This window comes from Anas acuta, chromosome 7, assembly GCF_963932015.1.
Source record: "Anas acuta chromosome 7, bAnaAcu1.1, whole genome shotgun sequence".
NCBI classification, from domain to species: Eukaryota; Metazoa; Chordata; class Aves; order Anseriformes; family Anatidae; genus Anas; species Anas acuta.
In genome coordinates, this window is record NC_088985.1 from 27265592 (window position 1) to 27283390 (window position 17799).

At 39.5% G+C, this 17799-nt stretch overlaps 1 protein-coding gene across 5 annotated transcripts in view; it reads right to left on the reverse strand.

The window, feature by feature from the left end:
• The window catches only part of SORCS1 (sortilin related VPS10 domain containing receptor 1), a 288583-nt gene that overhangs the window by 258873 nt on the left and 11911 nt on the right, over window positions 1-17799 (reverse strand). The window contains exon 1 of one of the 5 annotated variants that reach the window (XM_068688481.1): window positions 11747-11995. The exons of the other annotated variants lie outside the window; for them this stretch is intronic. Within the exon in view, the coding sequence (XP_068544582.1) occupies window positions 11747-11761 (15 nt within the window). The 5' untranslated portion in view covers window positions 11762-11995. Of the gene's footprint in view, window positions 1-11746; window positions 11996-17799 lie in introns of those variants that run through there. 5 annotated transcript variants of the gene reach the window in all.

Genomic DNA, 17799 nt, shown 5'->3' on the forward strand with positions numbered 1-17799 from the left:
GCTTTTATTACAGTTGCAGATTCCAGTATTTCAGTGCAAACACCAGAAACAAACCCCAGGATGGGGAGGGAACATCAGCTCATCTCCCACGACAACCAGAAGAGATGGCTGTTGGTAAGAAGACAGCAAATGGTAGCATTACCAAAGCTCACTCAGCATTGGCTGTAATAAAAAAAAGTCATTATAGAAACCCTGAAGAAACTTATTTTAAAAACATCACATAAAAGACTCTCATCCTGAAGTGTTTGTTTCTATTTAGCTGTTTTTCAGTTTTGCTCAGTTCCCACCACACACTGGAGCATCAGGGAGAAAGCACTTAAACTGTCAGCTCTGATGTGCCACGCTACACTTACACATACAAGAGCCATGGGCATGCACAGCTAGGCTGACAAGCTCAACAGAAACAAACAAGACACCTGAGCTGCTGGTTTTAAGGCACTGGTGGCTTGGGGTCATTTCAGCAAGACCCAATGGGTTTGCTTTGGCATCCAAAATGAAAGCTTGCCAGGTGCATCCTTTCCCAGAGCAATCATCCACAGAATTAGCAGAAAGTTAAACACTTCACTATTCCAACCCAACACAGAATTTTAATCTATTAGTAGAAAATGAGATGCCTCTATCGATATTATAAGCACACACTCTCCTGCCTATATATATAAAGCCTGTTCATTTTATGATCCATACAATAGTTCTGTGATAGAATAGGCTATAATATTTTTTAATGTTAAACTTGTCCACCTGGGAATCTATACAAATCACTGTAATTTTGTTTCACTAATGTTTACCATCAATCTCCTCTTCTCAATAAAATTGGAGCAAAATATTGCCTGAGTCTCTCTCACAGAATTTATTCTTTCTTTTTCTTTCCCTCCCCTTCTCTCCCCCTCTCATCTGGGCTTCTGTCCAAAGTCCCAATGAGTTGAGAATAGGATGCTCAGAAAGTATTTTATAATTCTTTAATCACCACAACTTGACACACTTTAGTCATTTGGGCCAGAGCATTTTGATATAAGCAGATGCCACGTAGAGACAGAATCAGGCCAGCAAGGCAATTAATCATCTCTGCATTTACACACTCAGCAAAACAATACAAAAACAAAGAATGAATAGAGAAAAGGGGAGCGGGGTCACTGTAACCTCACTCTGATGGGCAAATAATTGGCTTAGCTTTGCTGCTGCAATCACAGTGTAAAGGTGTACAGCTCATTTATTAACATACTTGCACAGCCAGCCTCTAGGAACACAAAGCAGTATGTGGGTGGCTCAGCGTCCACCCAGCAAGCTCTGCATTTCAGTAGTGGGCTGCTGCAATTTTCTGGGCTTCTATTCTCCTTGCTTAAGCTCTTTCTGCATGGATAGGGGCTTCATGTCCTAAAATAGGAAGGTTGATATCTCAGCTTTTAAATTGTGTAGTGCCTAAGGCTTGAGAACTATAGTTTTCTATAGTTTTATGCTGGTGTTTCTGACTCAAAAGAAGTACCTGTACAGATGAGTGTTGTTTTTTCCACAGAATGGCTGTATTTCCCAGAGCATACAAACCCCTACATACTCATTTATTTTTATGTAGATGGGAAATAATTTCACCAGTGGCTTCAGTTTTACAGCTTTTATTAATGTCCTTCTACACCCTGTTGATCTATTTTTCTATACAGATGAAAAATGTGTACTAGCAGTTTCCATGATAACATGAGAAAGCAGCTAAAAATGTTTGCAAGGCATTTTCAACTTAAATCCCAACAAAAGGAACACTTTTCCTTGTGTTACACCCTAATACATCTGGGAAATAGGTCTCATTGCATCCAGGAATAAACTGAGGAACACAAAGGGTACACGCACAAACTTGTGAATCTGTTGATCCTTTTCCTGCTCAGCCATTCATCTGAGTCATAGCCCAAGAAGCAGGACAAACTCACCAGTAAAGTTTGTGGTTTAGATCTACAAGGCAGGCCTAAACAACATGAGAGTCCAGGGGTTATTCTTCCTAATAGTTCATGATAACCTGTACAAGTTCAATGCTTTGGGAATATGTAACCAAGATAGGCTATTAAGTTCAGAAGTCAATTCTCATAATGCCTCTCCTCCACATGCCTACAAATTTCCTCAGCAAAACACTTTCAGAAAATGCTTTCCTCAAATATTATCCTTCCCTTGGCCCCACAAACCATCAATGTACTGACTTATGGAAAGCCAAAAATGAGCCCTCACAAAAACCAAGTATTTGTGAGGCAGCTTCTGATCTCAGGACACCTGCTCTGATATCCAGTAACCTGGAGATTTGTACATACCCCACACTGACCTGTGAAAACTCAAACAACCGAGGACTTAAAACTTAGAAATCATTTTTCATGGCTATGTATGGCTATTCAGAAAGTTTACTAAGCAACACCAAACTCGTCTTTCACTGCATTCCTCTCTTCCAGCCTCACGAATCAGAGACGACCAAAAAACTCATCTCTGCCTAGCATCATCACTGCACTGGCACTGCCAGCAGTCAGTTAAGAATTACTTGTACAGAGCCAAGATCAATAAAGCCATAGTGTGGCAGAGGCAGCTCAGGCAGCCTCACAGAGGGCATTACTAGGAGTGATGGGATGAAATTAAGCAGAAGGAAAATTTTGGCTGAATAGCAAAAAGAAATTTGCTTTGCTAATGGGTCAATCAATTAGACTGAGCGCACACCTCAAGGGAAGCATGTGGGGAGCCCTGTCACTAAGATTGCTTAAAACTGGACTGAAAGAGCTCCAGAGGTTGTCACTGCATAAGCAATTCTGCAGTTTGCATTTCAGCATTGCAATTCCCTGTAGCCTGCAGGATCAAAGCTGAAGCTGTCCAGCTGACACTATCTGCAGAGGCCTTGATAACCCTTTCATGTCTATAACAAGTCCACATTCCCAAAGGTAATACAGCTGTATTCTCCTTTCCCTTGTATCTAAGACACCTGTTCTCTCAGAATGGCCTTCATCTAGTTGTGTAACAGTCACTGAAAATTAGGCAGTTAATTATCTCAAATCTAGTTATCACCTATCATTAAGAGTAAGCTAATGAAATAAGAATTTATGATAGCAAGTATTTAGGTCACTCAAATAGCTAGACAACAGCTATCCAGAGAGCCTGAGATGGTAATTGTCCAATTTTTTATAAGCTAAGCTTTTACTGATTAAATTACCTTTAGAATCTCAATTTAGTAAAACATTGATTCGATAAGTAGCAATCATCTGACCATGACATAAAAGTTTGTTGCTTATTTACCAAGGGACTACAAAAGTATAGGACTTTTGTTTCTAAGTAGATGTTTGCACTGCCTTCATCACAGGGAAAATTAAAATATTGTGTTGGCAGAACAGCAAATGAGTGTGTAAGATCTAAATATAATTATGCTATGCGTTAAGGGAAGGTTATTAAATGGACAGATTAGAAACATTTAAGCACTCTCCAACAAATATTATAGGGCAACCCACTTAAAACAAGCAATAAAACAGATCTTGATCCATCAGTGAAGGGGCTATATACAGCTTTCCCCTGCAGCAGGAAACAGACATTGTTGATTTAAGACAACTTCACCTGCTGTGCTCTTTCTGTGTCTTTGCTTATCAGTAATGGGATTTGAACCTTGACCTGTGGGCATAGTGTTCCTAGCAAGAAATTATTTGTTATTGAAGGAGGAGGGCAGGAAAACCAAAAATACCTGTGTTATAATACTATGGGAACAAGAAAAAAATGCAATGGCTGAGAGCATCAGAGAAACAGGGAGAATTCCATAATATAGCAGAATAAGTGAGTTAGGAAATAACATCATACTGAATGTCTCACTAGGGTCTACGCATGTTTTCTCCCTAATTTACTTTTAATTTAAAATTCCCTAATTTTAATTGACTGTTTCCTAAAGCATGCTAGGAAGGCCACTAATATAATCAGCAGGAGTCATTACTGATCAAAACCATGCTTGTCCTTAAATGACTTCAGATCTTAAACATGGATACTCTCCAAACACAAGCTTTGCCTCGCCGTTAGTCTTGTGTAATAAAAATAATCCCCCTTCCTTTTCTTCAAGCTAGAAAGTTACATTTGTTCTTAAAAAAAAAAAAAAAAAAAATCAAGAAGGTCAAATATCTCATTCTCCACCCAAATTTCTCAGACACGCTAGTTTAGATTGACTCAAGGCATTAGAAGTGCCTCTATCTCCTTGGCTGCAAATTGTTTCTTCACTGTTGCCCTTGTCCTATTGATGTGACAGAACCTGCCATGGCCAAGGCACCATTTTGACATTTGAATCTTTGTCTGCTTGCCCCCTTTTAAATGGTTCAGTGCATTTCTTGAATGTACTTTTAAAAACAAGTCACATTCCCCCAAGCACTGCTTCCAGGCTGCTATACGTTAAAAACAAGCAGGTTGTCCAGGCATATTTTCACTTTAAAGTATAGATAGAAATCCAAACCAAAAAAAAGTAAAGGTTTTGCATATTCAAATTTTAAAAAACAATACCTCTCCTTCCCCAATAGATGGTGCTGATAATTTCTTTCAGAAAAAGTACTGATAATTTCTTTCTATTCATAAATAAGGTGGGTTTCTTCTGTGGCTATGCTGCAGTGAGATAGGGTGGTAAATAAGGCAGAGAAAGCAAAGAGCAGAGCCCCAGCAGGAACCCTGGGGATTCCCATTAAAAAAAAAAAAAATGAAATTAGAATTCTGGCTTGCCTCAGCTGCACTACCAATGCCTTTTAATCTCATTTCATTAAATGTTACATTCCTGAAATGTTACATGAATCTTTGCAGCACCTTTTTCCGTACTTGTGTAAGGATGAAAAGTATTAGAGCTTTGTGGTAAAAAAAAAAAAAAAAAAGTACTGATTTTTCAGAAGGAAAACCAGCAGGAATGACAGTTTTCATCTTCTGCCACTCTTCTGGAATGAATATAACTCAAGCTGTAGAAAGAACAGTTGCTTACTGTTCTGGTTAAAAGTCGGGAGAACAGTATACTGTTGGCAATCACATTGCCAATCACGTTGGCATTATTTTCCAACTTTTTCTGATTGTTTTTCCTCTTCAATTCAATAAACAAGAATATGGTTAAATATACTTCAAGGTGTTAAAAATCTACACAAGGGTCTAGGAACTGGATAATAAAGAAATTCATTTTCCTGATTTGTGCAAAAAGCAAGACAAAATGTACAAGTAGAAGAAAACTACTTTATTGAGAATAATTGCAATATTAACAACTTTGTTTCAGGAGCTCTTAGGAAAACTATTACCTCGGCTGTGCAGAATTTTTATTTTTAAAGCACATTAAGGCTGCTGCACTGATCACTTCTCACACTAGGCTCAGGCCATTATCCTATATTCACAGCATAATTTGTCTGAACTTATATTGCCAAGTGGTTGTCTTACAACTTTAATACTTCTGCTGTAATTTCTAAACTACATCTGTTTCAGCAACAAGGGCTAATTCAGTTGTTCCAGACCCTGTACAGTGCTGAAGCAGATGTTAAGGAAGAATGACAAGGTCAAGTCGTTTTTAAGAACTGTATACTTTACTTGGTTGCTCTGGTTTATGTATTAAGAGAAGGAAGTAATGGGAAGCCCCAGCTGTCAAACACAGATGAGGTTTTAATAGCAGAGATGCCAAAGCCTGAAGTGTAGTATTTTCCTTCAGGAAAGTGAGAAAGATCCAGGCAAAACACATCACTATGAAGCACGTAGAAACTAGAGGCTGCATTTAGTCATTCAAATTTTCTCCAGAAAAAGCAGGGCTAGTAGCCTTTTGCCAAATCCCTTTGGTGTCATCCATCCTTACTGAAAATGCACAGGGGGATGACAAAATCATCCCTCACCTGGTGCCTGTTTAAGAAAAGGATATAATCTTGAGATATACAGACCCTGGGTCTTCCCTACCCAATAAGAATACATTCAGCACTTCATAGCTCATCCTGATATTCCTTGGACTGGACAAGGGAAATGAAAAACTAATGAACCATGTAGTATGTTGAAAATGTAAAGGAAAAAACAAAGTCCAGTAGATCCAGACAGTCAGAACACACACCTTGGTATTGCACCACAGGAATTTGTATTTGCAAAACCCAACTAGCTGTCCTTCAGCAAGTAAGGATGCTTCTTTATTAAATACACCGGAAGATCTACATCTAAAGAGAAATATCTGTGGAAGAGTTATGTTCAATAAGCTCCTCTCCCTCCCACAGGCAATGCTCAGGCTCTAGAACTTATCTAGCCACAACAATCCAAAGGCACAGTTGCATGGCAATCTCAACCACCCCTTAAAAACAACACAGTCCTACCTTTTCTTTTGTTCTCAAACCACAAACCTCATCCTTTTTTTTGCACCAGCAAAGAAAGACAACAGGTCAAGACAGTGGGAGCAATCACTTATATGAACTCTATGGAAATACCTGCTGCAGAAATTAGTCCTTACCTAGTTCAATGGACAGTTCAATGAGTTAAAATTAATGCTTCTTGCAGAGCTCTATTCAAGCAGACTGTCATGCTCAGAGGAAAAAAATCAAGGGAGTAGAAGTAACATCTAAAATGAGTCTTTGGAAAAAGTTACATATAAATAGAACAGATACTTTGCTATTGAGTACTATGAGATCTTCTTCTCTTCACTTTCAGGTCTTATCAGCAAGGTCTTTTAGTGCACCACAGACTTTGAAGAGATTTTAATTCAAGGATCCCATGGGAAGCAGGACTAGGATTTAAACACAGATGCTACAAATCAGGAAACTGAGTCACTGCAAGGCACAGAAATTTTCTGGGGAGCATTCAGGAGCTCTGCAACAAAGCAGATAGTTGAATTGAGATATCCCAAGCCTCAGCTTAGAGGCACAAACTCAAAATGTCTTACCTTTCTTCTGCCTAAAAGGCAGCTCTCCCAAAATAAACATGAATATACCTAGGGATGAAATCAGATGCAAAACTCTTGTTGTATGACCGAAACTCAGAAGTATTTTGAAATTAGCATGGGGGAAGGGAAAAATACTGTTGAACTGCAAATGAATAGAAATCAAGCTAATGTAGAGCACATATTGCTGATTTTCACATGCTTGAGTCTGAGCTCTGATCCACAGAGAAAATAGCTCTAAAATATTAACCACAGTCATTATGGAAGGCTCACTTCTGACAATGTGTCTTATGGTTCATTTACTAAGAAAAAATGGATGCAATTTTAGCCAGTGTTAAAATTAATCTGCTTTTATCAGAGAAAAACTAATTCCACCTGCCCAGCTCTTCTGCACAGAGTTTTCAGAAGAGGATAACACAGAGGTAGTGGTTTTAAATAACCAAGCTTTGTACTGAACCTAGGATTCTGTAGGTTTTTATTCATCTATGTTGGAAAAAAAAAAATCTTTCTGAAACAGGCCAACCACCTAGCCTAGACAAACATGAAGTTCATTACCAGTGCTGACCATGATCTGATTCTCAGTACCAGCAACAAGACTTAATTTCTTCTTAGAAGAAGGTCAACTCTTGGAAGCCAGTAAAATCTGTGATATCTGGAAGGAATAAAGGCAGCAGTACCATCGTACAGCATAATCCACACTCCCCAGCATTACAGGGAAACCTACAGCAGCTTTACGAACACTTTCACACAACAAGTTCAGTCAAACTTCTCTCTAAGCTCTTGAACACCTGTTCCAGCCCCACTTTAAGGCAGAGAGCTAACACTTCAGCTGTTGTAGAAGTCCATGATCCAGGAAAGGGTTTTGTAGAGGAAAGAGAAGACAGAAGGGCCAAGAGGAGGTAGAGCTCCCACATGAGGTACCACACCTTCAAAGCAGCTCTCTAAATCGCACTGGTTTGAACTTTGGTATATCCCTATTGAAAGCATATGAATAAGAATGGAATGATCCTGTTCATGCCACAAAGAGACCTGGCTTCATGGACTGAGCAGATCCCTTTAGGTGCTCTCCATCTCTTCAATGTACTTTTGCATCAAAAAAAAAAAACACACACACACACACACAACAGAACCAACATTAAAGTTTAGCAGAAGAACAGAAACATCACAATCTCTCCAGGCTTGAGCTCTCTTTAGACTGTTGCTATTGACAGCAAACCTAGGGAGAATTATTGTTTTTTATTAGTATTATTATTTTCTAGTACTGCATGCATAATAGCTCTCTAGATACAGAAAATAGATACAAATAAATGAATGCAACCATAACTGTCTCATGTCTTTCATTTAGGAGAGACTGGCTTTAGTCTTTTTTCTCAGAAACAAATTTAACAAGAATTTAGGAGCTGTGTGTTGGGGATGAAATAAATCTGGTGAATAGTAGTAGAGGGAAGCTTGCTATGACTTCAAAGCACAACCAACACAATGATGGGACTTGGTGGAATAAGAAAACTAAGGCTGAATTTAATACAAATAGCTCCATTGTTATCAAAGGTTTTGTACAAGCTCTAATGATAATTCAATTGCATTGTACATTGGGGAGAAGGTAGATGGAGATCATTTAATGTTTTTTAATTAGTAAAATATTTCATCCTGGCTACAATTTACCTTCTGTGCAAGGGAACAGAAGTGGTGTCAACAGCAGGTTGCAGCTAGCTGCAGCTTTACAAACAGACCTGCATTCTGCTTATACACTCACCAGGAGCAATGTTATTTAGCAGCAGAAACAACTGGAAGAGTCTTCTCAAGACTTCTGCCTGGTTCTCTTGGCATCCCACTTTTGCATAATAAGATTGCTAAAGCATTTCACTTTGATAGTAGGTTTGAACTAGGAGGCTAGGACTGACCTGGGAATAAGCACTTTTCCCACACATCTTGAAATGTTTTTCTACTCAAAAGCAAACAGTTCAGATTCGTTTAAGAAGACTAGGAATGCTGAATTGGATTAAAATGCAGGAAAATTTCCAACTCTTGTCTTTAAGAAGTCAGTTTCTAACCTGAATAGGATGACTAAAAGAAGCCTGGCACATTAATATAGCATCCCAGACTTCCATCAAGACAGTCCTTTTACTCCAACATGGTCAGAATTACAAAAAAAAATAGATCTTCTCATACTCATCTTTCCAATGGCAAATAGTATTGGAAATCTTAGTATCTCAATACCCAGAAAAGAATAAAATCCTAATCAATTTGTTTCTGAAAATGTGTTACAGGTCAGTCCTAGAGCTTATGGCAGTGTAGCTAATACTTCCTGCTCTATCTACAGAGCACAGCTCTATACCATAAGCTTTCCCAGTAGATCAGCTGTAAGCAGACAAATGATTATTACAGCTGAGGTATTTAGAGGAGTTGCGCCACTGAGCACACAACGCTTTGGCTCATGCAACTGCTGTGTTTTAACTATGCTAGACTGGCAGCTTCATCTCGTTCACCTTCTGAGAAGAGATTTGTCAGTCTTCTGCATGGGATGTTGATACCTTTTCTCTTGTGGCACCAAGGCAGGTGGTGCTGGTGTAACAAGTAAAAGGGTTGGCTTAGAAGCCATCACCTGTGCATCACTATCCAAAAATGGATGTCCATCATTATCTTTTCATACACCAAGCAACCATGCATGCTGCCTTTCAAAGCACAGGAACGTGCTGAAGACTTGACTACACTAAACAAGAGTGAGCCAAATGCGTCCCCCGTAAAGATCCACTAAAAAAAAAATCATCTAGGTACAGTTTTTTTGTTTATTGTTTTGTTTAATTTTGAATAATTTCTATTGTATGAGATGTGAAAAAAAACTTTTAACCTGAAAATTCATATTTAAGAATCTAAAATGAACTATGAACAGTAATGCGAGATCTGTCCATTCTACTCTCCAGAAGGCAATATGCAGTATGAAGACAGAAGGTCTCCTGCCAAAACATTGGCTAGAAAGAAGATATTTGTGGGTTAATTTGGGCATTGGCAGATCCTCAAGGGAAACAAGCCAAGCTGTATTTCACTTTCACAAGTTAGAGAAGTTACACAGATGAATGTGGTGGAATATTGAAAAAAGTCAATGGAAATGGAAGAAACCACCTCTCAGAGAAACCAGAGAAAATCAGCAGGTGATAAGGAGGGTAAGGAGGGTTATGATTTCTGGTGAAGCCAGAAACTGCCAGTTCTCTTGAGATGAGATGCTGTCGGGTATCAGGTGCTAGAAGCTGACTCTTTTTGTTTTTATAAAATACCAACACATTTAAAATCAACCCTTTGTTACATGCTGCCAACAACAACTTAAAAAAAAAGGCACAAGAATCAGTATCTTAACACAAACTTCTGTAGGCAGACTTGTGAGAACTTTAACTGGAAAATCTGAGTATTTAAATAAAGTATCTCACACTATGACCACTGAAGGAGCTTCCACACATAAGCTGGTCTGTGACAACTGTCCACATGAGGGCTCCTCATCTTGGAAGAATAAATAAATGCCTCTCAACACAAGTTAAGGTAAACACAGTTACTTCAGGTCTGCTTCAAGTCAAGAGTGCTTATGATATTGCTACTCATCAACTGATGAGTTACAACCTCCTGTACCTGGGTTCTCAGTCTCAAGTCCAGGTTGAGCAGCAAATACTCCACTGTGATTTCATCACTGTTGTAGGAGAGCTCACTTTCAAGGCTAGATGCTCAAAAGGCAAAAACACACCATCAGAACTCCCCATTGAGACCTGGGGAATCCCTTGTTCCTAATAACTTTTCCACAAAGATACAGCAGGGACTAAAGGCCTTCCATTTTGTTTATACCATCCTTCTAAATAATAAGAAGTTACCAGGCTACAACCTTTTGTAGTCTCACTTATTTCATTCATTTCTGAGCTATAAGAACTTGTACCACTACAAATAGTAAGGCCATCCCCTGCCAAATTCAAGAAAGCAAATAAAGTACATCTCTTCTGGCAAAATGTCTCCATACCAATGTGTGTAATTACCTATGTCCTTTAAGAGGGCCTTGTTCACGTATTATAGTTAAAACTCTAAGCACTGAAATACAGTTAAAACAGATGCATCAGGCAACTTGCTTGCTGGCTCATGTCAAACCTCCACAGGTGGTGGCAGAGTGAGAGATGGCTTTCATTCCAAGATGCTGAGAACAAATTGCACGGCATATGCAGGAGGGCTTGCAGCACAGAAAACTAGTTCTAGGTAAACTCTTGCATTTATGTCCCACCCTCCAGCAACTGTGTATGTCTCCCAGCTATTAATTTTGTCAGTCAGTGTTGATATCTGGCAATCTATCTCTTTCCAATTCAGCAACTTGGGCTGAGTTTCACAAGCAACATGGAACTTATCAATGCATAACCAGGTTTCTTTACTATAAACCTGTTTCTTTTCCTCTTTTTGTCTTTGTTACCAGCCCATACTTCCATAGCATTTAAGTTCAAAATCCCCAACAGAAAATTCACAGTCCTCAGAAGTTCAGGTTCTTCTTTTTGAAATAAATTAAAATATAAGCATCTTGACTAGTGAAGGGTTCTTTCACCCTTAAAGTCTCTTGTCAGACAATTCTGAAACTAACCCTCCCCCCCCCCAAAAAAAAAAATCGCTCCAATTAAATTACTTCAGTTCTTAGCCCCTGCATTGTCTCTTCCTTTTCTATTTCCTGCTCTTACACTTATCAAGAATATTTTTCCTCCACCCTGACTTCCCAACACTATCATGTGTTTCTGCCATATCAGCAATTTCACTTTGCTACACAATTCCACAAGCTTTCCAAGCAACATCTTCGTGCACCACCTTCCCAACCTCACCCAAAGTTTTGCCAAGCTTTCTCTCATTCTCCAGTTACCACTCCCCACAACAGAGGCTTCCTACCTGCTTAGGACACATTCCTTCCTTGGCATCTCCTGACTGGTATGAAACACTTCAGACAGCATTTTCCTCAGTTGTTTTGGTTGCTCAACTCTTCAGTTCCAATCAGCTTCTTCAAAATTTACTGACAACAACTACAAATCAACTTCTCTACTAAATTACTAGAAAGTCTCTTCTTTATTAGACAACTTAAAGTTTCATACAGTCTCAGAGGGGGGAAAAACAAACAAACAAACAAACAAACAAAAAAGCAACTCTTACCCTTCTGCTTCACCTCCTCTTATCTCTTCCTTTCCTAAATCACTTATTCCTTCCACCTGGCAAGGCAGAGAATTGCAGCCAGCTGAGCCTCCTGAACTTCAGGTGCTTCTTATCACACCCCACCATCAGTGCCCATTACCTTGAGTGTTTGTTCCTGTTTGTATTCTCTTTTTATTATTTCCATTTTAGAAAATTATTAGCTAAATCAAATCAAAACAAAACAAAACAAAACAAAACAAACAAACAAACAAACAAACTATGGGTCAAAGGATCAATTAATCAATGTGTTTGTAAACCTTGTATTACTACTGCTTCTTGTTGCCTGTTCACACATTTGAGGAACAACCAGTTACCATATACCTCCTGCACAACTGCAATCAAATTAGCTGACTTCTGTGTAAATCCATCCAGAGCATTCCTTGTAAGTCTGCAGTGGAGTGGCTACAGCTGCCTCCCAGATCATGGCTAACTGTGACATTGTCAGTTCTTTGAGCCAAGAATCAAGCATTTGTCTTTACAACATTTCAGTGCTGTAAAAGGATTATCGTACAGGATTTGTAGTTATCAGGGAGATGACATCTCTTTGATCTGCATGGAAAAACAAGGTCAATGATTAACACCTTTAGGAGGGCTCCTGCTTGGGTGTAAGCCACATTCCTTAGGATCTCAGTTGTCAATCTGCTCAGCAGTGAAAGGGGTCAGAAGAGTGAAAATCAGCTCTTTGAATCTTCAGATATTTCCCTTGCAATCTATTCTTCCCTTGAGTTTTCAGCTAGTTAAGCTGCACTGAGCTGCCACATTTTTGACTTTCCATCCTGAGTAAACTTGAGTCTGTGTTAGGAACAAAAAGCAATGATATTAAAGTTACCTTCCCTCTAACAGTACAGCAGCCAATGAGGATCATTTTACAGGAAGTGGAAAATGTTGCAATTCTTCTAAAAAACACCTTTCAAGCTACATTCTCTGTCTGAATGTGTCAGCATCCAGCGTTTTGTGAGTAGCCTAATGGATAAGCCTCTGTAGCTGGGGATAGTGTTTTTTTGTTTGTTTGTTTGCTTGCTTGCTTGCTTGCTTGCTGGCTTGCTTGTAACAATTGCAAGGTACTGCACCTGGGTTGGGGCAATTCCAGACAGGATTACAGACTGGGAGAAGAACTCATTGAGAGCAGCCCTGCAGAGAAGGACTTGGGGGTTCTGATGGGTGAAAGGTTCAACATGTGCCAGCAGTGCCCGCTTGCAGCCCAGAAGGCCAGCTGCATCCTGGGCTGCCTCAAAAGAGGGGTTACCAGCAGGTGGAGGGAGGGGATTGTCCCCCCTCTACTCTGCCTTTGTGAGGCTCCACCTGGAGTGCTGCATCCAGGTTTGGGGCACCCAGCACAAGATGTGGGGTTGTTAGAACAGGTACAGAGGAGGGCTACGAAGATGATCAGAGATCTGGAGCACCTCTCCTACAAAGAGAGGCTGAGAGAGCTGGGGATGTTCAGCCTGGAGAAGAGAAGGATCTGGGGAAACCTCATGGTGGATTTTCAATACTTACAGGGGTCTTATAAAAAGAATGGGGAAGGACTCCTTACTAAGGTAGATTACTCACTGTAAGGGTAGTGAGGCACTGGAACATGTTGACAAACAAAGTTGTGGATGGCCCATCCCTGGAGGTGTTCAAGGCCAGGTTGGATGGGTCCTTCACCAATCTGATCTCGTTAGTGGATGGCATTGCTGTCTATGGCAGGAGGGATGGAATTAAACGATTTTTAAGGTCCCTTCCAACCCAAGCCTTTCTATGATTCTATGATTTTCTATTCTGTAAGGGATTCAGATGGGATGGTGTCTGGTTTCTGTCCCAAGCAAGAAGACAATGAAATTTCCCATGAAAATGAATAGCAATAAGCCTGTTTCAGCTGTTAATCAGTAGCACCAACTCATTTCCTTTTGATAACAGAACATACCTTACAAGTACCACCACAGAAAGGTAAAGGTTGTATCGCTTTTGTTACTACTGTCTACTCACCTCAATGCAGTAACCTCTGCCCAAAGAACTCGTTACCATCAGCAAAAATCCCCTAGTGACATCCACCATGAGACTAAGGAGACGCACAAAAAAGAAGACAGCTGCAAAGAAAATCTCTCCAGTAGGGAGAGGTGCATTCCAGGAAGGAAAGCTGGAAGAATAAAGAGGGGCAAAGAACTTTTACACCTCCAGGGAATGAGGTTAATTATCACATAGTGTTCGGTATACTCCATGTATTCTTATAGATTCACTATAAAAGATGTGTCTGTGACATAGCATTGATATTTTGTCATAATCTTCGTGCCAAAGTGCAAATCAACTGGGAATGTTTCTCAGTACAGTTTTTGACACTACCATAATGCAGGCAATTTTGGTTGATATTTTAGTGTTGCAAATGTCACTGAAAATGACATACCTCCAAGAAATTGTCTGATTTTGACTATATTTTCTCTTTTCTATATATTCTTTTTCTTCTGTTGACATTCTTTCCCCAAGTGGCTCTAGTACTTTGGGAAAGAATGTGTTTAATGCTCTATGTGTTTAAGTGGTGTTTTCACTTTACTGACATCATCTGTCCTTTGTAAACTCAAGACAGAAGGTGAATGTTTAAAAGTGTATGTCATCTGCCTATATTCTTTTGTCCTTATTATGAAGGACTGATGTTACTGCATTCATTTCTCATACGTCATTATATCAGGTATTTCTACCGTGAAGTATTTTCTAGCACTGCTGCTGCATAATGTGATTTGTATTTACAGACAATCTGAGTATCTTATTAGAAAGAGAAATTTACTAAGGGGTTAAAATTGTATTTATATCGTATCATCCAAGTTCAGATGTCAACCATACAATACTAAATATTTAAGAAGGACCACCGAATTATAGACATCTTTCCTTTCCTCTGAACTCTCTTCAGCAAAGATCACCCTATGTTGAATGATATAGTATGTTCTTATTTAAACAAAAAGCTTTCTCTATGGAGGATTAAATACAGGTTTCCCAAGTAACATTTCATAATGAGATGTTGTTTCTTTTGTACTATATTCTCTGTTCCTCATAAAATTTCTCAAGGTATCTCTCTCCTCTACTTGTTCATAAAGGTCTGTTTCTTACCAAATTCCACCGTGTCAAACATTCCCAGAAAGGACTCTTTCAGCTGGGTATTTCAATAGCTCAGCTTTAGAAAGGAGTAGGGATGGATTCTCCTTCTGTTTGCCACAAAACAACTCTTGGCTTCATCTGAGTGAAAGTGATATACGTGAGCAGAAAAGGAGCACAGACACAGACTTAACATTCTTTCTCAGTTCTTTTATTTTGAGATGGTGCCGGGTGTAATGGAGATATGGAAAGGAAAGAGCAGAAGATGAAATTATTTTCTTTTTGTGTTAGTGTGTGCATGTTTCATTCTCTTTCAGGCTGACAGGAGCACAGGTGATTTCCTAGCTCTTTTTGGAAGGATCTCTGTAAAGCAGTTTGGGTTTTGTTTTCTTATTTCCCTTTAAAGCCATCAATCAGATGCCTTACTTATAGATCTACCTTAAGAACTTGAATAGCATTGAAGAAAATCAGTGCTGCTGTACTAAACACAGGCATTGACAGCAATTTTTAAAGGACATGAACAACCATAGGCAGGTAATCCAGAGCAAAACATTTCCTAGAAATACTCACTACACTTAACATCACTTAAAAAGTTCAAAGAAACATCAGAATATCTTTAAATAAATCTGCTTTTAGAGAATGGCAGTGTTTACCTGCACTGATGCTGTACCTTGCCCCCACTGTTGCTCTTTGTGGTGAAAATACATATGTAATGATCTTGTCAAGACAGTGCCATTTCCCTGAGGAGGGCTGAAAGATACCAGTACCCAAGGAGAACAGAACAGAAGAAGTATTATCAGTTCCTATTTGGAATAAAACTAACGGGAGACAGAGAAGCAAGTGGGGAGCATCGAGAACATTCATATCCTCTCTCCAAATTTATTCACAAATCAGAGAAACCATCAGCATGAATATGTTACTTGCTCCACTGAATCTTGTGAGTATCTACATAATGTATGCACAGGAAAGTCAGGAAGGTAAGCATTAGCATTACACTGAGTTTTGAACAGTGACAACAGCTAAGTCCTCTAGCCCCTGTTACACTTAAAAACAAGGGGGAAAAAAAAAAAAAGAGAGAGAGAGAGAGAGAGAGAAAGGATTTTTCTTTAAAAATAAGTAAATAAATAAATAATAAATAAATAAATAAAAAGATGGGTAGCAAAATTGGCTCACATCGCTGTAGTGTGGGGATGCTGAATTTTTCCACATCTCAGATGTGTCTGTTTTTTTTTCCAGCAGCTCCTTAGCTATTTTAGTAGTTTATTGCAATCCCAGTTCAGGGCAAATCCAGCTAATGCTGTGCTGCATTATAAGGAGCAAAGTCAAAGGGAGCTGGGGAAAGAAGGAAACAATATTCTTTCTAGGAACACTTCCCTAAAAGGGTAAAAATAGAGACTGGGACCTGGGTCTTAAGGAAACTTTAATGACTAAATCCAGAGAGCTCCTAGCCAGTGTTTGCAGAACACTGCTTTCAAGCACTGCTCCCCACTCCTCCCCACAAAAGTAGTTTTAATCTGCCAAGTTCAAGTCCTTTTTAAGGTTTCCCAACTAGTAGTGAACATTTTCTTCTTAGTGTCCTGGTTTACCAGGACATCTGGTCATGTTTTCAAGTTTCCTCTGCAAGAATTCTTTCAGATTGCATTTCTCCAAAAAGCTGTGGCATTTGAATGTTAATCTGTGGTCCTCTACACAAACCCAGATGGCCCAGTCCCTGTTCAGCAGCCATGACAGTACACTTCTATAACACTTCTCATTCATCCATATCAGAAAGTGCTGGCAGATTACACAAATCAAAGAGAAAAAAAATAATCTTTGCCATCCTGAGAATCCTTCACTAATAGGCTCTAAAGTGCACCTACTTAATCACAAGGAGCACCAACAGAGAAGATGGTATAGAATTTGAGACAAGTAAAACTAGGTGAAATTTCAGATTTTCTCTGAAGCTGAAACAAAGCTAGGGCTCTTAACATGAAACGTAACCTGGATGTGAAAGAAAGCTAACAAGGCTGGAGTGTCCCAGTTGATGCTGGAAGATGTGATGCACAATCCCCTGAACTAACCTCTGTTGTAATACAGCCACCTCCATTTCCTATCCATGCTGAACTCACCCTTGAACCTCATCCGACAGGAAGACAGGAGGAGACACATCAGGTGGATGCGGCAACACCACCAGCTTCATGCCCAACCTTCAACTTATTGCTCTCTCTACATAGGATATTCCTGCTGGCAGTCAGCAAGGGGCTGATGACCTCTCTGCAGCTCAGAGGACAATGATGCTGTGCAGAGCCACCCCTTGTTAACACTTGCAGCTGCAGCATCCCCATTTAATTGCTGCCTTGGCCCAACAGATGTTTGACACTGTCAATGCAAGCTGCGTTGGCTAGTGCGCTGGACTGTTCATCAGGAAAATTATTAGGGTTATGTTCATTTTTCATTAAAAAAAAAGAAGCACGTGCCATCCCTTGTCCTTCTGCATCAAGAGAAAGCATCAGAACTCGCACGCCTACACACAGGTGTGTGCAGCACTTTCCTTGTGTGTTTATTTATTTTTTATTTTTTTTATAAGGAATCTCACTCCGAATGTGTTGCTGTCTCAACTGTCACCACTTGTCACATTACAATAACGATCGCTGCTTTCAGATGGCAGCTCAGGTTGTTTAATCATCGCTTCCCTCCGAGCTGTCCATCAC